Below are 25148 nucleotides of genomic sequence, written 5' to 3'. Positions count from 1 at the left end.
ATACCTTTTTCATTCTGTTAAATTTTATGGTTTTCTTTTCTTACTCAGGCCTTTCAAGTCTGCATGTGGTTTACTCAGGTTTATTTGCACTGAAAGGCTTGCACCGTACCTTTCCTTGTACCAGTTACATGTTTATGTGTATATAAACATGTATATATATATACGAGGTCTGTCAATAAAGTAATGGTCCTTTTTATTTTTTTCAAAAACTATATGGATTTCATTCATATGTTTTTACGTCAGACAAGCTTGAACCCTCATGCGCATGCGTGAGTTTTTCCACGCCTGTCGGTTACGTCATTCGCCTGTGAGCACGCCTTGGGAAGGAGTGGTCCCGCCTCCTCGTCGGATTTTCATTGTCTGGAAATGGCGGAATGAAAAGGACTTTTTTTCCATCACAATGTTTTCAGAAGCTGTTAGAAACTGGCACCTGGAAACGCTGCGACGACGCGGCACAAGCCACCAGACCATTTCTAAACGGATGGCTCTGTGGATAAGAGACCGTCGTGTGCTCTTTCTCTGGTTATCACAAGAGCTGGACATCAGCCATTTTCCATCAGATTTCACTTTTAACAAGAGATTTTGTCATGGAAAGCCGCGCGGACACTTCGCGCGTAAAGACCGATTCGCTTTGGAAGCGAGACAAAGGAACACCTCCGTTTCGGCATGTCAGAGGACAAGTTTGGACATGCCTATCTCAGCTTTCAATGCTTACCAGTCCAGTAAGTATCAGAGAAATTGTGGAGAGTTGGTGCCGCGACGCGCAAACCAACGCCGTGATGAAGGGTCACAGAACATGTTCTGGCATGTCCAGGCACATCTACAATTTCTTGGATAATCACTCGACTGAAAAACCACAGACAGCTGTCTGAACGCCATCTCAAAGCCGTCCTGTGAGACCAAAACGAAGGTGGTTTTGTGTCGGTCCAGCAGCGAATCAATCATGAGGCGCGAAGCATCCGCTCGGCTTTCCACGACAAAATCTCTTCTTAAAAGTGAAATCTGCAGGAAAATGGGTGATGTCCAGCTCTTGTGATAACCAGAGAAAGTGCACACGATGGTCACGGATCCACAGAGCGATCCGTTTAGAAATGAAATGGTCGTTCAGCCTGTCGATGGCAGCTGGAGTGCGGCACGCCCCACAGCTGCTGTGGGCCGTCCTTAAAGCGACAGTAACATCCATTAATGTCTTTGAAGCCCATAAAATTTTCACCAAAAGCCACCTGAATTTCTCGAATGGTGTCCACATGGATGTGCCTCACAGTTTCTAAAAAAAAATTTGATCAAGCAAAGCAGCAGTCTCTCAGCCATTTCCCTGACAATGAAAATCCGCAGAGGGGGTGGACCACTCCTCACTCAAAGCCTGCTCACAGGCGAATGACGCAACCGACAAGGTTGGCTCACGCAAGCACACGTGATTCAAATCTATATGTTTTTTTGTTTTTTTTTTTAAATAAGGTCGGATACTTTTCTAATAGACCTCGTATATATATATATATATATATATATATATATATATATATATATATATATATATATATATATATATATATTCTATTTCTACCTCATTTTCTTATTTTATTGTATTGTTACAAGTATTATTATTGCTTATCCTTGCACACGCTGTTTGATGCACATTTTCCTCTACTCGCACCCATCTTGTGTGTTTTTCTTAAGAGCTGATGTAACGTGAATTTCTCCACTGTGAGATCAATAAAGTCTTATCTTATCTTATCTTACAATCACAATAAAGAAGCTGTATCTGTAATTTTTTGACTCTAGTCAATAGTTTCGTACTGCAACGGTAGATTTGATGCATCAAGTTACTGAAGTTGCTTTGAACTTAAGTGCTGAATAACCTTGAAATATTCACAAGCTATTCATTGTGTAATGTGAGTCTTAGCGAGTGTGTGGGTACAAATAATCACATAAAAACAGATGGAGATGCTGGGAGTGACTAATGCAGCATGACAGGCTACAGAGATATATATCTATAAAATCAGCTCTGTAAATAAACTACACAGCAGTAACACCACCAACCTGTAGCAATTATGTGCCTTTTGTATTAATACCCGTCTGTTCCTTCTGTAGCATTTTTTTACACTGTTTTGACTGATTCAGAACACTCTTCTTCAGTTAAAGCCCCCCAGGAGGCTCTTTCGAGCCAGACCGATGTGCCATCTGGTTTGTAACGAGTCCACCAGGAAAACAGTTGTGGCTTTATTCCCTATGTGTGCGTCCTCGCTTTTGCATATGTGTTTATTTGTACCATTAATGTGAAGCTGTTCCGTTCAGACTGTAACACGCTATTCAGTCAAGTCCAGACAGGTGGAAGTAAAAGCTGTCCGTAGTCCTGTTAGCTTCATTAGCTAATTGCAGTCACAGATGCTGTGTTGCAAACAAACCACTCGGGCCTTCATTTGGCCGCATCACTTTGAGTCGATTTTCACTGGCTGGCATCTCCAGGCATAGATGTGTGTGTTTGTTACTCCAACTCACATGTGCAATTTCAGACATCGCCAACTGAACTTTGTGCAGAACCACGACACACACACACAGTTTCCAACGTGACAGTGATTAGACAGCGAGGTCACATCACAGTGACACATTGCGTGCTCGTATGACCTACTACCATCTGATGCCAGTACTGTGACAGCCTTGATTTTTGCCAGTGACCTTTGTAGCATGTCGCCCTCCTCTTCTATTAGCGCTCATTTTTTCCTGTTGAATTCCACTCTGTCTGGTGGAATTAACATGACAATACTGTCACTGATATTTTGTCAGATGGATGTCATAAAATAGCAAATACATACATAATTAATTCCATAAAATATGTGATTTTAAAGTAATGAACTGTTTCATAAAATGGAGTGTTTGTTTTTTTAAATGTGTATGTCAACAGAAAATCACATTTGAATTATTGAAGCATTCCTGTTCCAGTGATAATAATGAAAGTGTGTTGATTTTGTCTTTTATTACACAAACCAATTAATTATCAAGTAATAAACCTTGTATGACAAACTTGTCCAAGGTGAGGTGACCTGTTGTACTAAGTTTCAACGTGATACACAAAGTCTTTGTCAAGATATCATGTACACAACGTTTTACAGAGTCTGCACCCTGGTGGCCACAATTATACTCAAATACCCCTCATGTGGAACTTGTCCAAGGTATTTGTGAGGTGACCTGTTGTACAAAGTTTCAACTTGATACACAAAGTCTTTGTCAAAATATCATGTACACAAAGTTTTACAGAGTCTGCACCCTGGTGGCCACAATTATACTCGAATACCCCTAATGTGGAACTTGTCCAAGGTATTTGTGAGGTGACCTGTTGTACAAAGTTTCAACTTGATACACAAAGTCTTTGTCAAGATATCATGTACACAACGTTTTACAGAGTCTGCACCCTGGTGGCCACAATTATACTCAAATACCCCTAATGTGGAACTTGTCCAAGGTATTTGTGAGGTGACCTGTTGTACAAAGTTTCAACTTGATACACAAAGTCTTTGTCAAAATATCATGTACACAAAGTTTTACAGAGTCTGCACCCTGGTGGCCACAATTATACTCGAATACCCCTAATGTGGAACTTGTCCAAGGTATTTGTGAGGTGACCTGTTGTACAAAGTTTCAACTTGATACACAAAGTCTTTGTCAAGATATCATGTACACAAAGTTTTACAGAGTCTGCACCCGGGTGGCCACAATTATACTCAAATACCCGTAATATGGAACTTGTCCAAGGTATTTGTGAGGTGACCTGTTGTACAAAGTTTCAACTTGATACACATAGTGTTTGTCAAGATATCATGTACACAAAGTTTTAGAGAGTCTGCACCCTGGTGGCCACAATTTACCTAAATACTCCTAATGTCAAACTTCTTCAAGGTATTTGTGAAGTGCCCTGTTGTACAAAGTTTCAACTTGATACACAAAGTCTTTGTCAAGATATCATGTACACAAATTTTTAGAGAGTCTGCTCCCTAGTGGCCACAATTATACCTAAATACCCCTAATGTGGAATTTGTCCAAGGTATTTATGAGGTGACTGTCTATCAAATTTAGTCAAGTTTTGTCCAGATATAGTGTACAGATTAACCACATGAACAATTGCATGCATATTTACAGTTCTTTGACCTTCATGTGCCTTTGGTAACACAGGTAATGATATAAACCTGATGTGATTTTGGTAGAAATTGCAGGCGATGATGACCTACATGAGATTGTTAGTATGTATTTTTAAAAAGGTGAAAAGTGGTCACACATTTACTTATTTATAAAGATTTTATTTAAAAATGGCATTTCTACAGCAGTTTTCCATCTATGGTAGATGTTCAAAGTGCATTCAGCCATTCACTCACACAAAGATGTCAGCTGAACATTGGGGGCAGTTAAGGGATTAAGGCCATCACTTGAGGGCACCTTAGTGGTGGTAAACATAGTGAGACAAGTGCTTTTCTTTCCCCTTCTTTACTCACGTGTTGATGTTGGCATGAGGTTGGTATTCAAGCCTATGACTCTCCTGTTACAGGGCAGTTTCTTTAATCTCTGGCGACTACTTCCCACATTATTAAATTGCCTACATATATTTACAGTACTTGTTTTATGGGTTGGTTTTTTAGGTACATTTAGACCTAAGAGGTTGGCTGCAAGATCATTCAGATCTGGATTGTAGAATTTTACTTTGATTGCAGTGACAGATAAAGATGAAAAAATGTATTTAAAATGAAGAAGAGGATGAAAGCGGACGTCGCCTCACAACTGTTGAACAAACTATCAGAAGTGATCCAAATCTAATAAGAAGAACAACTCAGCAAGTGCACTGCCCACACCTTTCATGTTTGATGCCAGTTCATGAAAATTAATTCTTTGTTTCAGTGACACCAAAATATATTTCTGTGTGGCCTTGAGATTTCATCATTTCTGTCCAAAGCTGACCAATTAATTCTTGAGGAACAAACAATCCTTCCACCATGTTTCATCCATATTGGTTGCAAACATAGAAATGAAAAAAGATGATAGGACATCAAGCACATTCCCACAATATTTTCATCTTCTATTTTGTTTAAAGAATTACTACAGTTTTTGGTATGCTGTATTTGCATTTTTGGTTAGTTATTGTAAATGGAATCCAGCAGGCTTCTCTTTAAATTCCCCAACATTAGGACCCCTTCACACATAGTAGGAAGTTTGGATGGTGTTTGGACAAAAACGGCGAAACAGCATGAAACAGTTTGAAATTACCACACGAAACATCGTGCATGAAATATCGAGCACAAAACATCACGCTGACGGGCAGGTATGCACGAACCCAGTGCGAGAGTTCATGCACGCTCTGGTGTCAGTCGAGCAGGAACAGCACCAGGTGCAGCATATGGCACCGCTTATGTGCAAAAAAAACAAACAAAAAAAAACAGCTGGTACTTGTGGGACCACATCGCATCGCTTATGTGGAATAATAAAAAAAAAAAAAGAAAAAAACACACCACCCGGGATGTGAACTCGTGCCTTTCAAAACCTCTGATCCCCAGTCAGAGACTTTACCACTGAGCTACGAAGCTGTTCTTTGAAAGCTGCGGGAAGCTGCCTCATATCAGGAAGGACATGGAAACATTACAAAAAAAAATTTAAATCCCACACCATATAAAAAGACCGCATTTATCAAGCGAGCAATACAAATATGATCCGTCTGTTCCTCTGATGATGACCCATGGTCACAGACATACAGTCATGAAACGACATGAATGAGAATCAGTGTGCCCTGATGTCCACATCTACTGGTCAGGTGCATCCAGTCGGCTGCGCGCGTGTTCTGCCCAACGCGTGTCTTGTGGACAGCGCGCCACAGCACAGACACCGCGTCATTTGGAACAGAGCTCATGTGGGTGACGTGATGGTCAGATCGTCAGCTGGTTTTCTGATCTGATGGTCCATTTCAACCTGGGGGGCTGTCAGTGTCCACTCCATGCACATGCTTGCTTGCTGCAGCTTGTCGCCACCACGGCGATATATGTTTTTATTTATGTACATGTAAATATAGCAATCAGACACACGTGCCTCACAGTGGACAGATGTTAGTCCATGACTGTCCAAACAGGTGTTGTGTAGCTGGAATGTCCAGAATGACAGATCACCACAGCTGCTTCTGTTAGAAGCCACGCCTCCCGTGAGTGGAGCGCCCACACACCCATGTGTCAGTGTGTCTGTTTGCAAAGTCACACTCGTGGGGAACTTAGACAAATTTCACAGCAATACAACAGTGATTGTCTGCAGTCTGTTGTTGTGTGAAGAGTGTGACTGGCCACACATTTTCTAAGTGCCATGCGAGCGGTGTTAGGTGTTTGCGTGTGTCACCTGGTATTTGACCAACACCTGTCGCGTGATGGTGCGATGGGTTTGCACAGCGCACACTTTGTCTTTCCGGCTCTTGTGTGGACAAATAGTTGTAGCAACAGGTATATGAGGCATTGGAGGCAGGGACGACATTACACAGTTTGCACACAATTCCTGCGTCACGCGCATTAAGTGTGCACTTCGTCCAAACTTTGAACTATCTATGAAGAGGTCCTTAATTCAATTCAATTCAATCAATTTTTTTATATAGCGCCAAATCACAACAAACAGTTGCCCCAAGGCGCTTTATATTATAAGGCAAGGCCATACAATAATTATGTAAAACCCCAACGGTCAAAACGACCCCCTATGAGCAAGCACTTGGCTACAGTGGGAAGGAAAAACTCCCTTTTAACAGGAAGAAACCTCCAGCAGAACCAGGCTCAGGGAGGGGCAGTCTTCTGCTGGGACTGGTTGGGGCTGAGGGAGAGAACCAGGAAAAAGACATGCTGTGGAGGGGAGCAGAGATCAATCACTAATGATTAAATGCAGAGTGGTGCATACAGAGCAAAAAGAGAAAGAAACAGTGCATCATGGGAACCCCCCAGCAGTCTACGTCTATAGCAGCATAACTAAGGGATGGTTCAGGGTCACCTGATCCAGCCCTAACTATAAGCTTTAGCAAGGAAAGTTAGGGAAGTTATTTTCATTACCATGTTTTGATTTTTGTTTTTGCATTGAAAGTGAATGCCGCAATGATCGCTTAACCTTTCAGTTGCCGTGTGTTTTGTTAATACTACATAAGGAGTTCCAGAGAATAAATAAATAAATAAGTAAATAATAATAACTAAATACCAATAATATTTCATCAAATGTGTGGCAAGCTCTCTTCCACCTTGCAAATTTTTGTTGTTTGTTTGTGTAACTACATTCAATCCATTAAAGAAGATGCCTGAGCTACTCCTTACTCACTGGTTCAGTGAATGAATGATTATGCTGGTGCTCATATTTTTTCATCTCTATGGTTGCATACTGTTTGAGTGAAAGCTATGGCCTTGACTTTGGCTTTTCAAGGTCACCCAAGATCAAAGGTCATGTGACCAGTGTCTTTCAGTAATTCCTCAGGACAGCTGTTCTAACTATCCTCTATTGGTAAGCACTGGGTCAGGATTCTGATTTTGGGCCTTGGCTGACCCTCAAACATTCCACTGAATTTGATCAAAATCAGATCAAACAGTTGGATGGACATACAGTGCCACCCCCCCCCCCCCCCCCCCAAAAAAAGAAAAAAAAATTCCCTACACACACCCCAATAGCGTGCAGGTGTAATTATCCATCTGGTGGGCAGAAATATCTGCTGCTACAGGTTATTCTAAATAAAATAAATAACAAGAACTAAGATGAGCTTGGATCATGTTCCATATTAACAAGGTTCTTCTTAATACAGCTGCTAGTCACCATTTGCACAGTTGTGCAAAAACATAACCTCTTGGGTGAAGGCAATAAACGGACTTGACATCATCATTAATCAAAATAGTGATTTTGCAGCCAGTGAGGCTTTAGGTTGCACCAGAAAACATCAAAAACTCAGATTTGGTTGTTGTCTGGTTTTAAGAAATGTAGGTGTCTTTAAATTAGTCATAGCTTTCAGTCCAGAAACTGGAATGGGGATAATAAATTAGTTTATAAGGTAAAATGACAAAACTGATGAAGAGTATTATAATAGAAGGAGTAAAAAAAGTAAAATGGGCTGTTTTCTCTTTTTTTGAACCTTTGCTCTGTTTTTTGTCTCCTCTCTCTTTCCCTCCTCCTCTCACCAGGGTCGCCATGTTAAGACGGGGCAGCTGGCAGCCATCAAGCTCATGGATGTCACCGGGGTACGACACACACACACACACACACACACACACACACACACACACACACACACACACACACACACACACACACACACACACACACACACACACACACACACACACACACAGAGAGAAATTAATCTCCAAATGATTATACCACCACCATCATCTGTATCATCTAATTATGAATGATGAGTCACTACTGGTGTGTGCGAGATGTGACAGAAGAAATGAGGACAGGTATATCGCCATGGTAATATTAGCTGGAGGTATTTGGATGAGCAGTGTGGTCTCAGGCGTATCCGCAAAGCAGGGGGGAATCTCAGCTATATTTAGAGATCCTAACACTCTACGCCTCCCGGTCAGCACTCAGCTGCCAGCAGAACAATGGAGGGCCAGATGAACGAAGCAACAAAGAAACAAGTGAATGAGCAGCAGGCATGTGAATGAATGATTAATGGAGTGGACACATTCCGGAAGCCATATAGACATGAATGAATGTCCCAAGGACAAAAAATAGTGACAGTTAATTAACAACTTCAAAAACAAAATGAAAGCTGTTTGATCTGTGAGCAGCAATATGGTTTCATGCCAAGAAAGAGCACTACAAATGCAGTGTTTGTTCTGAGAGTGCAGATGGGGAAGTATAGATAAAGACAGAAGGGGCTATGTTGTATGATTGTGGATTTAAAGAAAAACATTCCCATAGCATAGTGCTGCCACCATCATGCTTCACTGTAGGGATGGTGCCTGGTTTCTTCCAAACATGATGTGTGGCATTCATGCCAAAGAGTTCAAGCTTTGTCTCATCAGACCAGACAATTTTGTTTCTCATGGTCTGAAAGTCCGTCAGGTGCCTTTTGGTAAACTCCAGACGGGCTGCAATGTGCCTTTTACTAAGGAGTGGCTTCTGTCTGGCCACTCTACCATACAGGCCTGATTGCTGGATTGCTGCAGAGATGGTTGTCCTTCTGGAAGGTTCTCCTCTCTCCACAGAGGAATGCTGGAGCTTTGACAGAGTGACCATCGGGTTCTTGGTCACCCCCTGACTAAGGCCCTTTTCTCCTGATTGCTCAGTTTAGACTGGTGACCAGTTCTAGGAAGAGTCCTGGTGGATCCGAACGTCTTCCATTTATGGATGATGGAGGTCACTGTGCACATTGGGACCTTCAAAAAAGCACAAATGTTTATGTACCTTTCCCAAGATTTGTGCCTCAAGAGAATCCTGTCTCAGAGGTCTACAGACAATTCCTTTCACTTCATGCTTTGTTTGTGCTCTGACATGCACTGTCAACTGTGGGTCATTATATGTCATTATATGTCATTATGTCATGTCATTATATACCCTATATTTAGGGTCAATGTCATGGCCTGCAAATAGTCCGGATCTTAATCCAATTGAAAATCTTTGGTGGAAGTTGAAGAAAATGGTCCATGACAAGGCTCCAACCTGCAAAGCTGATCTGGCAACAGCAATCAGAGAAAGTTGGAGCCAGATTGATGAAGAGTACTGTTTGTCACTCATTAAGTCCATGCCTCAGAGACTGCAAGCTGTTATAAAAGCCAGAGGTGGTGCAACAAAATACTAGTGATGTGTTGGAGCGTTCTTTTGTTTTTCATGATGCCATAATTTTTTCCTCAGAATTGAGTGATTCCATATTTTTTTCCCTCTGCTTGGTCTAAAAAAGTAACCGTTACTGACTGCCACAATTTTCTTTCCTGATTTCTTATAGTTTCTTAAAGCCAGAAAGTTGCCATTTGAAATGACTTTAGTTTTGTGTCATGTCTGTGATCTGCTTTTTTTTCCTACAAAATTAAACAACTGAATGAACATCCTACGAGGCCGGTGATTCCATAATTTTTGCCAGGGGTTGTATACATTTGCAAAAATCTAAAAAAACAAAACAAACTTTTTTCACATCATTATGGGGTATTGTGTGTAGAATTTTGAGGAAAAAATTAATTTCATCCATTTTGCAATAAGGCTGTAACATAACAAAATGTGGAAAAGTAAAGGGCTGTGAATACTTTCTACATGCACTGTACAAGGACAGCAAGGACAGTGTGACAGTGGTGAGATGCACAGTAGGAATGACGTCCATTCAAGGTGGAGGTATGATTATATGAAAGATAAACACTTTCTTGTTTGCAGTGATGATGAATAGGTTTACAGACGAGATCAGACAGGAGTCTCCAAAGACTATGATGTTTGCAGGTGACATGGTGATTTGTAGAGAGTAAAGGACAGGTTGAATCTAGGCTGGAGGTGTGGAGATACGCTCTGGAGAGAAGGGGGATGAAAATCAGTTGGAGCAACACTGAGTACATGTGTGTGAATAAAAGAGAGCCCGGTGGAATAGTTCAGTTAAGGTAGATGAGTTTAATTACTTTTCAGTCAAATATCCAAAGTAATGGAGGGCATGGTAGAGAGGTGAAGAAGAGAGTGGAGGGTGAAATTGGCAGAGAAAGGTGGTAGGAATGATTTGTGATAGAAGGATATCTGCAAGAATAAAATGGAAAGAAGATCCATGCTTTCACTGACTTTCTGGGCTCAGAAAACTATCTGTATGTGGTGAAAGTGTCGAAGTGTCGGCATTCACTTATCTCAGCACTGACATTCATGTGTCAGAGTCCTTGGATTTTGAGATTGAGTAAGCCTGGGAAGAACTACAGGCTGTAGAAATGTGTGTCCTGTGTTTATTTTGAAACCAAAAATAAGACCGTACCACCAGCGGTTCCTAAGTTATGGCATAATGGCAGACAGGTGGCATATTCTAGCCTGTATATAATTTTTAAAGCATGTCATGCAATAACCAAAGACACACATCGCTGCTTCAGTGAGTCATTACTATAAACACTTGGTATAATGTACCATGTGTTTATTTATTTATTTTTTCTCTTGGTGTTAAACTTGAAAGGGAAGTAATCAAGGCACAATTTTCTCATGTTAGTGAATCAGAAATTATGTTTTTTTTTACTAACAACTCCAGTCTAACAACTGCTTTTGGGTTTGTGGCAGTAACCCTCTAAAGCAAAAAAGTAATTAAAAAGTAATGTTGTTGTGCATAATTTAGAACCCAGCTGTGTGCTCTGCAGCATCAGTTTTCACACTTTAAATGAAATAAAAATCCATCAACACCTCCAGTCCTCTTGCTCTGTTGGCATCCCATGAAGGCGATTAGCAGGTCACGGATGGTGGTCATGCCCTCCCCCCCACCCCCCCCCTGAACTACCTGCTGATTTGTCTGTTATCTGCTCTCAGGAGGAGGAAGAGGAGATTAAAGCAGAAATTAACATGTTGAAGAAATACAGCCACCATCGAAACATCGCCACCTACTACGGCGCTTTCATCAAGAAAAACCCTCCCGGCATAGATGACCAGCTTTGGGTAAGAGGCACCTTTTTTTTGTTTGTTTGTTTCTTTGTTTGTTTTTTGTGGGGGTGTGTATGTGTGTATCTTTGTATGATTGGCTGCAGATGTGTTTGTCTCCAAGAGCAATGCAGAGCAGAAAGAAGAGGTTGACTATTTTTCACTGTTAGGTTAAAAGTAAGAGAAGACAACTACGTGTGCAGTCTGCTTATGCACGCAGCCATTGTAGGTTTGCATGCACATGCATAACAGTATATGTACTTTATTGGTGCTGGAAGGATATAAGGGATATGAATGAGTGCGTGGTTGGCTGGCTGCAGCAATAAATCTTGTGTTCACAGGATCTAAGGGACTGCTCCTTCCTCTGATCCTGTAACATTCATCATACAACAATGGGGCGACACATGCATGCATGCGTTCTATATACACAACAGCTGGACCCACTCCATGCATAATTCCACCTGACTCAACAGCAGTGATGTGTGTTTGCATGCGCGGGTGCACGGGAGGGTGTTTATGTGCGGCTACATTTGGTGCCGTGTTTTCAACAGTGTCAATGTTTGACTGTTGCGTTCCCATTTCTTTCTTCCCTGTAATCCAGAGTGATGATAAGGGCAGTTTGATGTGCAGCCAGAACTGACTAGCTGAGATTTGACCACTAATCACCAAAGATATGATGCTGAGAGCTGAGGGGGCAGCTCATATGTCAGACAGACATGGCACCGTGGTTCAAATCCACATTTTCAGCTGATCTGAAATGGTGTCTTTCTTGGCAGCCCTTCTCCCGATTTGTGTCAGACTTGAGTTTTGCCTGCTTTGATTTTCTGCTGAAGAAATTACTTGAAGCAAGTCTTGATAAAGGAACCGCACTCACTCATTTTCAACCGTTTATCCGGCATCAGTTCACAGGGATAAGGGAACCTGTTGTTGAGAAAAACTAAGATTTTGCAAAACCTTGATGTCAGGGAGAATTGCAGAACTCATGTAGGGCAGCTGCTTCCATTAACCTGTATTCATGCTTGTTGTACTTGTGCACAGGAACCAGAGCTGAAATTTATTTTGTACTCTGACAGCAGGTTTATTTACATTCATACTGGTGGCCAAGTGGTTAATGCACTTGGTTTCAGTTCAGAAGGTTCCGGGTTCAAATCCCACCCCTGCCACATTTCTCCATGTAATGTGGCATTGCGCCAGGAAGGGCATCCGGCGTAAAACTTGTACCAGTTCAACATGCAGATCCACCTTGGATTTGCTGGGGTGACCCCGAGTGCAAACAAGGGAGCAGCCAAAGGGACTTACCTTTTTTACTAAATATTTATTAACATTTTTTTTACATGGTGCCAAATCACAGAAGACCTCATTTTTAACCACTTTTATATATAAAGCATGTGTACACTTACTCTGCACAACTACAGCACTCTCTCAACAGAAAACTCATGTCCACAAGGAAAAATTCCCTTTTAACAGGAAGGAACTTCACTTCCTTCGTGGATTCAGGATGAATGCTGCGAAAACAGAAAGTTGACAGGACAAATATTTTTGGAGAAGTTTTTTTTTGAAGAAGGGCTGGGTATCGAGAATCAGTTCTTTTCGGGTATCGTTAAGAAATGATTTGATCCACTGATATCGATAGCCTTTTTGCTTTCCCTTATCGGTCCTTCAGAGCGGCCGTTGTTTTTGAGGGTGTTTGTCGGGAAAATGATCATTTCTTTATGTTGATTACAGGTCCTGCAGTGGGTCTCTAATTGACCATTTCTGCAGCATGGCTTTGCTTTGAACTTTGAACCAATGAAGCAGTGCTCCGTTCCACTTCTTTGTTATTTCTGTGCTTCACTCCTCTTCAGAAGCGGCAACTCCACTTCTTAACCCCTCTCAAACCATTAAAATATTTCAATTGTGAGTCACTTTTGTGCGGAATAAAATCACTAGCTGTCTTGTTGCAAGAAAGAAACAAGAATTGTCCTCCGTTCCGTTGCTCCAAACGCTGCTCCACTCTCTACTGAGTCTAGAGTCTGGTTGGAATTAATAACTTCAAAGCAAATTGCCGTTTAAATCAAATGGCACCTCTTTCCAAACGTTGTAATACAAACAATAAACTGCAATAGATCAAAATGTTTTTTTTCCTCCCAAAGTGAGATGTACTGCGCTGACGTGCACCAGCCCAAGACTGTATGGCTGCAGACTCCAGCAGCCATCTGAGTTCAGGTCAGATGTATGGAGAGACATTCATGCCTTAATGTCTGAAAGGAAATGCTTTGGACAAAAACTACAGATTTTGTTTATTTCTATTTATGTCCAGAGATCCAGTGACCAAGTTCATATTTATTTACTTTAAGACTCAATGAAATGTTGGTGACATAGAAAACCTGTAAACCCTATTTGTAGTACACAGAAAATTCACAGGAGGTATCGATAAGGGAATCAATAAGGAATCGGATTGATAAGTGGAATCGATAATAGTATCGATATTGATAAAATCTTATTAATATCCATCCCTGGGGGGGGTGTTCTCCACAGGTTGGGGGGATGGTCTCCTGTAGTTTGTGGCATGCTGAAGGCCTCTCCAGACTGTCACAAGATAGTTGGCTGAGAATTGTTGTTTCAGCCTCTCAGAGTAGCTCCTCTTTGCTACTCTGATCTCCTTTGTCAGCATGTTTCTGGCCTTCTTGTACGGGATCCTGTCGCCAATTCTGTAGGCTCCTCCTTGGGCTGCTGGAGAGTCCTCAGTTTCCCAGTAAACGAAGTTTTGTTGTTGCTGTATGTGCAGAAAGGTTTAGTCTGCACACACTGTACTGCTTTGTTTATCCTGCACTATGGCATATGCAAGCTTCTGTGCTGCTGTGGAAACACCTTATAGTTGTGCATGTTATGGCTGTTTTAATCAAAGAAAAGCTGGTGGGAAAAATAGCTTTCCATGAATGAGTATTTGAGCTTTTGTTTCTTTTTATCATTATTATTATTATTATTGTTTTACAAGAAGAAAGCTAGTCTGTTCCAGCATACAACATTGGTGATTGTGATGATAGCGTACGGCTTGTAATGTATGGATGTAAACACAGCAGCAGGTTGAGTTCATATGACTTATTGGATTTATTACTTTTGGCCGGGATATTCAATACCCATCTCTTTATTAATTTTTAAGATGACGTATGCAAGACTGATGCACAGATTTACAAAGTTCTGTATTGCATGCATAAACGGATTTCAGTTTCATTTTATATTCATTTATATAGTCCCAACTCACAACAAAGGCGACAGTGATAAGGAAAAACTCCCTCTGATTATTTGAGGAAGAAACCTCAAGCAGACCAGATGCAAAGGGGTGACCCTTTTTTGCGCAAAGCATCAGTTAGTGACTTCAACTCAATGTATCCAAGGACATTTTGTCCCTAAATTGTCAGTTCACGATAAGAAAATGTCCTTTTTTATTGAATGCATTTGTAGTAAGTAGTATTATCATATTTTCCAGTGTATTATTTGGGCCTTTTTCTTTATCAGCTCTTTAATATGGGATTGTTGTCCATTATTGTTGTGTACTTGATATTATTTTATTTTGTTTTTGAGTTTATTTTGTTTTTGTCTGCTTTGATTCCTGGGAAAGACCAATGTAAATAGTTTTGTAGAATTAATAATAATAGTAATTAATAATAAATAAAAATGCATTTTTTTTTTTGTATATAAGTCACACTGGAATATAAGTTGCAAAGAAATAAACAACAACAACAAAAAAAAAACACCTGACTATTTACTAATGCACAATCAAAGTTATCTTTTCTAAACAAGTAACCCTGCTGGTCATTGATCCACTTTGCATGTGTGCAGCTGGTCATGGAGTTCTGTGGTGCTGGCTCAGTCACCGACCTGATCAAGAACACCAAGGGCAGCTCTCTGAAAGAGGAGTGGACCGCTTACATCTGCAGAGAGATCCTCAGGGTAAGTCGTCATCGAGTCAGAACACTCAGATGTCTGTAAAAAAGAACGGTCATTGTTAAAACCTGCACTTTAATCCTGCATCTGTCCACCATGAGTCAGTAGCCGTAATCGAGGGATACAGAGATTCTTGGTGACGTATTTTTTGTGACTGCGTGGATACGACTGTGGGAGTTGTGTGAAGAATAGCAGCATAGGTGTGAAGATTCATAACCACTTTTCACAGCAAAACATTGACTTCCTTTTGTTAAGAAGATGAGACAGCTCAATCTGACACAATTTAGGCACTATGAAAGTGAGGTAAAATGAAAAAAGTAATATATAATGTTTTGTCATTCTCTTCCAGACCAAAGGCACAAAACCTTATTTGTTTGAATCAGATAATGTCACACTCAGTGAAGAATTGACAATATCACAAAGAGCTGTTTTAACATTTTAAATTTGTTTCATGGAGCATTTCTCCCAAATCCTTGTTGCCCTGAAACAAATAGAAAATGCTTTGAGATATACAGTATGCAGGGCCCTATCTTCTATCCGGCACATAGCGCATAATGCAACGTTAGTGTCATTGCTACATTCCAACCAACACAGTTTTGTCATTTTCATGCCTGGTGCCCTTGCTGTTTAATCAGCAATGTACTTGTGCACATCTGTATGTTCATGGGTGTGTTAGTTTAAAAGGAGGTGCGGTCTGTCACAGTGATGGTACATGGCTATGGTGAGGCTGTAGAAAGCAAATGCACCTTAAATCAAAGAACTTGTACCAGAAAGGTGACTTAAATTGTGTTCACAGGATAATAACACCTATGCGTAACCCAAGTATCTTGTCCCCATATTATAACCAAGCTCCAACCTCCGGTGCTGAAAAATGAAACCAACATGGAAGTGCCAGATCTTGCAGTTCCTTGAAGGGCAACTTGGCTCCAAAAGTGGTCATAATTTTTAATATCCACAGCCAAGCCACCCATTTTGAAAACCACAGCCAAGCAGACAACAAAATATGTGTTAAGAAAACACGTCCTATTTAGCCTATTAGCTTTAGCTTCTTTGGGAACTCAGAGATGGAGGCACATTAAGGCTTCATTCATCCCTCCCAGGTCAAGCTGGTCTATTCCATGCTCCACATCTTTACCCATTTATGGGTTGGCCGAGAGTTAGACGGAATTGGGGACCACCAAGATAATGTCATATGGAACCACCTCATTTGAGCTTCAACTTAGCTCTTCAAAAAAACTTATGGGTGACATTATAGAGTGTTATATATAGTGTTGTATATAGTCTATTGTAACCTGTAACCACAAGATGATTAAGTCTGCCAAGGACGTAATAAAATCACTGGTGTTTATTTATTTGTCTGTCTGTCTGTTAGCAGGATTATATCAAAACTACTGCATGGATTTTGACAAAATTTTCATCACAGGTAGATATTAGTCCATGGAAGACTCCATTAAATTTTTGGAGGTGATCCAGGTGGATCAGGTTTCACTTTATAGAGGCTTTGAAGGATTATGCCAAAACTATGTCACGGATTCTCACAAAATTTTAACCATGGATACATATTAGGCATGAAAGACTCCATTAAATTTTAGAAGTGATCTGGATCCGGGTTCTGGATCAAGATTTCACTTTATATAGGCTTTGACAGATTATGTCAAAACTACTTCATGGATTCTCACCAAATTTGTACCACAGATAGATATTAGGGCATGGAAGACTCCACTGAATTTTGGAGGTGATCCGGATTCAGATTGGCGGGTGTCAGAAATCTTGGAGTACTCTTGTTTTGTTTTGTGTTTTTCCTGATTTTTGTGGGCTCCCATCTTTGTGAAATGAACTGAAGCTATGTCACATTAGTCTCAAATAAGCTGTTGCAGTCTTAAAATTTGATAATAGAGGCAGAATTTGTATAAAGAAGTGTGGGAATATGAAACCCGACCACATGAGACAGTAATAGTTAAATAAAAATGATTTTCAATTTTCAATTTCAATTTATTTTCATTTATATAGCACTAAATCACAACAGAGTTGCCTCAAAGCGCTTAACACAGGTAAGGTCTAACCATACCTTTTGAAGTCTGGGTGCTTTAATCCAAAATACTGTTGTCAATGGAATCCAAAAAAACTGTGGCCATGACAGTTTGATCTTATATAGCCTCTTTTGGTGCTTCCAAAGCATAGCAGCTAATTATTAACATTGCCAGACTTCCCAAGGTTTTGCACCGACAGATACCTGAAAGCTTCACTTAGCTGTAACAGTAGCACATTTAATGCACTTTTGGAGTAGTTCCGGAGTGAATCCACAAACTGCTCTCTCATCTTTGCGTTTGCTCGCTGTCTCTCACCTTGTTTGTGTTCTGTGACGTCAGTTTTACAGCATGTTTAAAGTCAGGAAATGTGTCTCTTCTATTCTATCGCATCTTCTCGCATTTTGTGCCGAGAGCTAAAGTGTTAAATGAAGAGCTGCACTCTCACTGCATCTCGTCGGTTACACGCCGTACTGCTCTGGACTGAGGCAACAATGATTTCCTTTCATCCGCTTTAGTTCCTCTTTTCGTGCCACATCTCACACCTTATTTCTTGCTCTGTGCTTTCTCTGATTTGGACTTTTCTCCATCTGCGTCCGTCCTTTTATATTCCACACCTGTCTTTGCCAGTGTTTCCTATCATTGTGATTTTCTTCTTCCTTGATTTTGACCTCAGTTTCTTCCTTTTTTTTTTTTTACTTAAAAAAAGAAAAAATTATCTTCCCAAATTGTGCTTGTAAAACAAAAGTATGGATGAGTTTGTGAGTGAGTGAGTCCATTCCAGCCAGCTTTGTGTAAGCAGTAACTCAAAAACAATCAGTGCTATTATCTTGTAACTCTGATGCACCAGATCAAAAAGCAACTTTGTTTTGTCTGTGTAATATCCTGTAGATGTGTCTGCCAACTGCTGGATATGGCACTCATCTTCATGTCAGAGACGGCTGACAAGTTAAACTAGCAAGCACAGACAGAAACATGATGCCTATTTGACACAGATACAGTACAAAATATACGGTAACACAAAACCATAATTATAGATTGGATAGAACGTGTGGCTGGGGATGATACCAAAATTGCAACTTACTGATGGCTAACTTTTGAAGACCTTTGCAACACCCACTCTTTGGAACATTGGTAAAAAAGAAAAGGAAGCTATATTGGTTGGTGCTGCCACCTGCTGTTCAGTTTCAGAATGTGCATCCATAACAAATGGTGAATTTCATATTTAAATGGCAATCTTATATACGGAAGGTTTGTAATGTCAAAATGTAACATGAGAAAATGTGATACAGTGGTCCCTCGTTTATCGCGGGAGTTATGTTCTAAAAATAACCCGCGATAGGCGAAATCCGCAAAGTAGTCAGCGTTAGTTTTTACAATTATTATAGACATTTTAAGGCTGTAAAACCCCTCACTACACACTTTATACACTTTTCTCAAACAGGCATTAACATTTTTTCACTTTTCTCTTGTGTGTAAACACTCTCAAAGTTCAAACCTTAGAAAAATAAGACCAACCTGTTTTCAGGCCCATACATTTTTTTGAGAAATAAAAATAGAACGTTTTCCTATAAATAATTATGATGGCTTTTAGAACTAACGAATTTAATTTTAACGATCAACCTACGAGGTTGGACACATAAGAAATTATTAATAGTGACTGACCAGTATTTCACAGTTCCTCTGATCGCGCCTCTTCATCCTGGTGCCGCGCCACTGTCGCGCCTTTTTCCACTGAGTGACACCTCGCGTTCCGAGTTAAGAACACAGTTACAGTTGATGCTCTTTTTTCTTTTGGGCGAGAAGATTCTTATAAACAGACACGCAGAACACAATGCGCATACTCTCCCTTCGCGGTGCCACGACCGGCCTGCTTGATGAGGACGCAGAACACAATGTGCTGTAAAAAAAAAAAAAAAAAAAAAAAAAAAAAAAAGAAGCATGCAAAATTGGACTAAAAAAATCTGCGAAACTGCAAGGCCGCGAAAGGTGAACCGCATTATAGCAAGGGACCACTGTACATTAAATTTCTAAGTTCTCTTTGAAATGCAGAGAGAATCTGAGTGTCACAAAATTTAAAAAATTTCTGGTTTCTCTCTTTTGGAGTGATTTGGCTGGAAAAGCGAGGAGAAAATAAACCGTAACTCTGCAGATTTGTCTTACAGCATATGACCAGCTACATTACGAGCTCTCTCCACAACCCCCTTTTCAATAAGCAGGTTTCCAGTTGTATAGTTTTGTGACACATTAATAATAATAATAATAATAATAACAATAATAATAATAATGAACTTTATTTAACCAGGTAGAAATTCCATTGACATCGAAACCTCTTTTGCAAGGAAGAACTTGCCAAGAAAGGCAGTAGCACACGTCATAAAGGACTGGTTAACATCAACATGAGAACATTGGTGTTAAATAAAATACAATTGTCTTGGTCATAACATTGCACATGATATAAAGTCTCAAGGAGATTTAGAAACAAAGGCATTGCACAAATGAATCCCATTCGCAATCTTGCAGGATAGACCAGAAGGTGTTCAAGGAGGTTAGTTTGGACAGTTTCAGTTTGGATTACTCCAAACATGCACAATCTGTTGCCTTTTGAAGGTAAATGGTTGAGAGGTGATAGTCTACAGGTTAAATTGGTGGGATTGAGATCAAAGCATCCTTAGTTCAAATTCCTGTGAGATGCCAAAATCATTAAAGACCCTTGGGCAAGGTCCCCAAATTGCTTCCGGTTCATAGTTGTGTGCCTTGCATGGCAGTGCACTGACATCGGAGTGTGTGTGAATGAATCTGAGGCATCTTTGCAAAGTACTTTGAGTTTCTGAATCGGATGGGAAAGCATTATATAAATGCTGTTGTATGGTTGGGGGTGCCTGGCTGCCTTTCGTTTCTGTCTTCTGTTTCTGTCTTTTGTTTTTCCTTCCAGGTGGCACGCGTTTAGGACTGAGTGGCTGTGTGGCTGAGTTATCAGGACCTCACCCTGATCACCTGAGGCTGATCATGTGCAGCTCGTCAGGACTCACTGCTGTGGTGCATCTCTATGGATTGGGGCATGGTGGCATTTAAGTCTGGAGTACACAGTGTGTATTTGCCAGAGACTCGACCTTGTGACCAGACGGGTGAGATCGTCGTCTTGAGAGCCATCTCATCATCACGGATACAGAGACCGTCCAGGTTTGATGCTATGGTCTGTGAAAGAGGAGGGGGTGAGGTCTCACGCTCGTCAGCACACTTCCTGAGGTACGTTAGGTTTTGTGACTAACATTAGTACAGTCAGTAAATGTGGTGTCCCTCACACCTTATTATATTGAGCTGTTATGTTAGTCGTTTATTCAGCTTCCACTGCAGTGAAGAATGTGAACTGGGTGTTCCATGCCTGCAGGGTGGGAAGCTGATTAGTAATTAAGCCAGGAAGTGTTTGCTGTTTGTGTACACCTTTGAGTTGTCTCTCTGTGTGTGGAGTGGTGGACTCACATGATGGTTTCTTCTTTCACAGACTCGGTTTGTCGCGGCCACCTGGGGGGTGTCGGCGGGGTCCTTGGGTCCGAACTGTTTCTGGCTCCGGACCGTTTGTGCAGCTGGGAGCACACCGTCATCTCCACCTCGCCAGTCCGCGCACTTATTTGTTTGTATCTTGCACATCACTGTTATGTTATTAAATTCCGTTATCCTTTGTACCGTGCTCTGCTTATTTCATACTGGGTCCTTCAAACGCTGGTCGGTTCGCCGTCCTGCGTCCGACACATAACAAATGCAGCCCATTTACCATTTTGTATTACATAATTTTGTAAAACTGGTCTGTTATGTCTGAAAACAAGCAGCAGTGGCCGTGGAGGTCACCAGAGCTAAGCTTTGGATTGAAAGAAACCAACCAACAAGCTTAATTTATTCCCTGACTAATTGACATTTTAAAATGGCCTTTTCAAATTACAGGGGACTATGACTTGCCACGACCTGTTAAAGTTTTGAACATTTCAAAGTTAGTCATGGCCTCTCAGGGTCACCAATGACCTACGATGATAAGTCACCATGACTTTACACAAATGGGCCTGACCTACTTCAGGATTCACATTTTGACTTACTACAAATCAACTCTTGAACCTACGTATGGCACAAATTTTGATTAAAGCATTTTGAGGACTGCTAAACATTTTATTAACTCCTGTTCCCATTATTTTTTCTGAAGGGATCATCTTCCATTTTTGTAAGTTTATTGAAAAAATCTGACACATTAACAAATGGCATATTTTGCACTCTGTAATTTTTTTTCCACTGCATGGGTCATGTAGTAACTTAGTATTTCTTATGTACTATTGATTCTACTAACACTATTCCACAAGTGATGCTGTTGTTCCTTGCCACCTTTAAACTGAGAGGTCAGAGGTCAAGGTCATGTAAAACACAGCAACCCTGTAGCTGGTCGTTAAATTCAAGAATATCTAATTGTGGAACGGAGCTCTCTGCACAATGACAGTAATCTCTTGGCTCCTTGCTGCTCTGTGGCTTTCCTTCACATTGTGTGCCTGTCACTTGCAGGGTCTGACTCATCTCCATCAGCATAAGGTCATCCACAGAGACATCAAGGGTCAAAATGTTCTGCTGACTGAGAACGCAGAGGTCAAACTAGGTCAGTCTGTCATCAAACCACACATGACTAAAACGACTGGCGGAAGAATATTGTTACAGATAGAGTTTGTGCGTTTGTGCGTGTGTGGAGCCTTTCTTTGATGCTGAATATCATCCTTGTCTCTTTTCTTCTGTCACGTTGCATGTGCACAGTGCTGATGCACGCACATCCAATGGAATTCAAAGACAGAAACATTTCTTGAAGTTGTGCATATTGCTTGTATACATGTGCATTTCTCCCTGTAGTGGATTTTGGTGTTTCGGCCCAGCTGGACAGAACAGTAGGAAGGAGGAACACATTTATCGGGACGCCATATTGGATGGCACCAGAAGTCATTGCCTGTGATGAGAACCCGGATGCCACTTACGACTTCAAGGTGCTTCAGCAGCTACTTGCGCTCTGAAAATAACTGTTCTTCTACTTTTTCTCAGTCAGTATTCATGCACGGTGTCTTTTTCACTGCAGAGTGATTTATGGTCACTGGGGATCACAGCAATAGAGATGGCTGAAGGAGCTCCACGTACGTATTTAGTTCACAAACTACACCACTACTTTACAATTGTTTGATGGGGCCGCTGCTCCACTTCAGGAACCAGGGCACTGATTATTATTGCTCAGCAAAGGATGATAACAATCTCATCCTGTGCTGTGATTTTAAGGAACCACACTATCTCACTGGACATTTGTCACAAAGCAAGCAGAAGTCCAGGTCAGGACTTTTATGACATATGTCACAAAAATCCAAAATTATCTGTTCAAGGCCTATGTGTTGCTTGCAACAAAGTAGTTTGTAAATGCATAGTCATATGATAGTGGGACTTTTGAGAATGGTGAAAATGAAACCCAAAGCATCCGAGACTGTTAAAAGGAAATGAACACAATTTTAAACAATATGACCTCTTTAATCCATATACTCTTTCCTTGACTCTGTGTATTATAGAGATGTCAGTGTGATCTTTCATGACATTACTTTTATATATAGTCAGTGGAAAACATTAGTTGAAAACAGATTGTATATGATATCCCCTGACAGTCAGGACATATATACGTATATGTGTGTGTGTGTTTATATATATACACACTCAACAAAAATATAAACGCAACACTTTTGGTTTTGCTCCCATTTTGTATGAGATGAACTCAAAGATCTAAAACTTATTCCACATACACAATATCACCATTTCCCTCAAATATTGTTCACAAACCAGTCTAAATCTGTGATAGTGAGCACTTCTCCTTTGCTGAGATAATCCATCCCACCTCACAGGTGTGCCAGATCAAGATGCTGATTAGACACCATGATTAGTGCACAGGTGTGCCTTAGACTGTCCACAATAAAAGGCCACTCTGAAAGGTGCAGTTTTGTTTTATTGGGGGGGGATACCAGTCAGTATCTGGTGTGACCACCATTTGCCTCATGCAGTGCAACACATCTCCTTCACATAGAGTTGATCAGGTTGTCAATTGTGGCCTGTGGAATGTTGGTCCACTCCTCTTCAATGGCTGTGCGAAGTTGCTGGGTATTGGCAGGAACTGGTACACGCTGTCGTATACGCCGGTCCAGAGCATCCCAAACATGCTCAATGGGTGACATGTCCGGTGAGTATGCCGGCCATGCAAGAACTGGGACATTTTTAGCTTCCAAGAATTGTGTACAGATCCTTGCAACATGGGGCCGTGCATTATCCTGCTGCAACATGAGGTGATGTTCTTGGATGTATGGCACAACAATGGGCCTCAGGATCTCGTCATGGTATCTCTGTGCATTCAAAATGCCATCAATAAAATGCACCTGTGTTCTTTGCCCATACGCCTGCCCATACCATAACCCCACTGCCACCATGGGCCACTCGATCCACAACACTGACATCAGAAAACCGCTCACCCACACGACGCCACACACGCTGTCTGCCATCTGCCCTGGACAGTGTGAACCGGGATTCATCTGTGAAGAGAACACCTCTCCAACGTGCCAAACGCCAGCGAATGTGAGCATTTGCCCACTCAAGTCGGTTACGACGACGAACTGGAGTCAGGTCAAGACCCCGATGAGGACGACGAGCATGCAGATGAGCTTCCCTGAGACGGTTTCTGACAGTTTGTGCAGAAATTCTTTGGTTATGCAAACCGATTGTTTCAGCAGCTGTCCGAGTGGCTGGTCTCAGACGATCTTGGAGGTGAACATGCTGGATGTGGAGGTCCTGGGCTGGTGTGGTTACACGTGGTCTGCGGATGTGAGGCTGGTTGGATGTACTGCCAAATTCTCTGAAACGCCTTTGGAGACGGCTTATGGTAGAGAAATGAACATTCAATACACGAGCAACAGCTCTGGTTGACATTCCTGCTGTCAGCATGCCAGTTGCATGCTCCCTCAAATCTTGCGACATCTGTGGCATTGTGCTGTGTGATAAAACTGCACCTTTCAGAGTGGCCTTTTATTGTGGACAGTCTAAGGCACACCTGTGTACTAATCATGGTGTCTAATCAGCATCTTGATATGGCACACCTGTGAGGTGGGATGGATTATCTCAGCAAAGGAGAAGTGCTCACTATCACAGATTTAGACTGGTTTGTGAACAATATTTGAGGGAAATGGTGATATTATGTATGTGGAAAAAGTTTTAGATCTTTGAGTTCATCTCATACAAAATGGGAGCAAAACAAAAAGTGTTGCGTTTATATTTTTGTTGAGTGTATATATATATATATATATATATATATATATATATATGTATGTATGTATGTATGTATGTATGTGTGTGTGTGTGTGTGTGTGTGTGTGTGTGTGTGTATGTATGTTAATTATTCTCTTGTGTTATGATTTCTTTTGCAAAGGTTTAGCATTTATTCCAGTGGACATCTACCAGTTATGTGATATGCAGGAATAAAAGGCAGTTTCACAGTTGCCTGACTTGTGTAACTTTGATATTTTTGTAACATGAGTTAATTCCACATATTTTAATTGTAGAACTAGTTAATATTATTCTACA

General features: G+C 41.0%; 1 protein-coding gene across 1 annotated transcript in view; it reads left to right on the top strand.

The window, feature by feature from the left end:
* The window catches only part of tnika (TRAF2 and NCK interacting kinase a), a 158415-nt gene that overhangs the window by 88008 nt on the left and 45259 nt on the right, over positions 1-25148 (top strand). The window contains 6 exon segments of the mRNA XM_034195583.1: positions 8160-8216; positions 11461-11586; positions 15391-15501; positions 22068-22158; positions 22404-22534; positions 22624-22678. Of these exon segments, the coding sequence (XP_034051474.1) occupies positions 8160-8216; positions 11461-11586; positions 15391-15501; positions 22068-22158; positions 22404-22534; positions 22624-22678 (571 nt within the window).

Source organism: Thalassophryne amazonica, chromosome 19 (genome assembly GCF_902500255.1).
Source record: "Thalassophryne amazonica chromosome 19, fThaAma1.1, whole genome shotgun sequence".
NCBI lineage: Eukaryota > Metazoa > Chordata > Actinopteri > Batrachoidiformes > Batrachoididae > Thalassophryne > Thalassophryne amazonica.
Note: the sequence above shows the minus strand (reverse complement) of the source record. Positions and strands in the feature narration are given on the sequence as shown.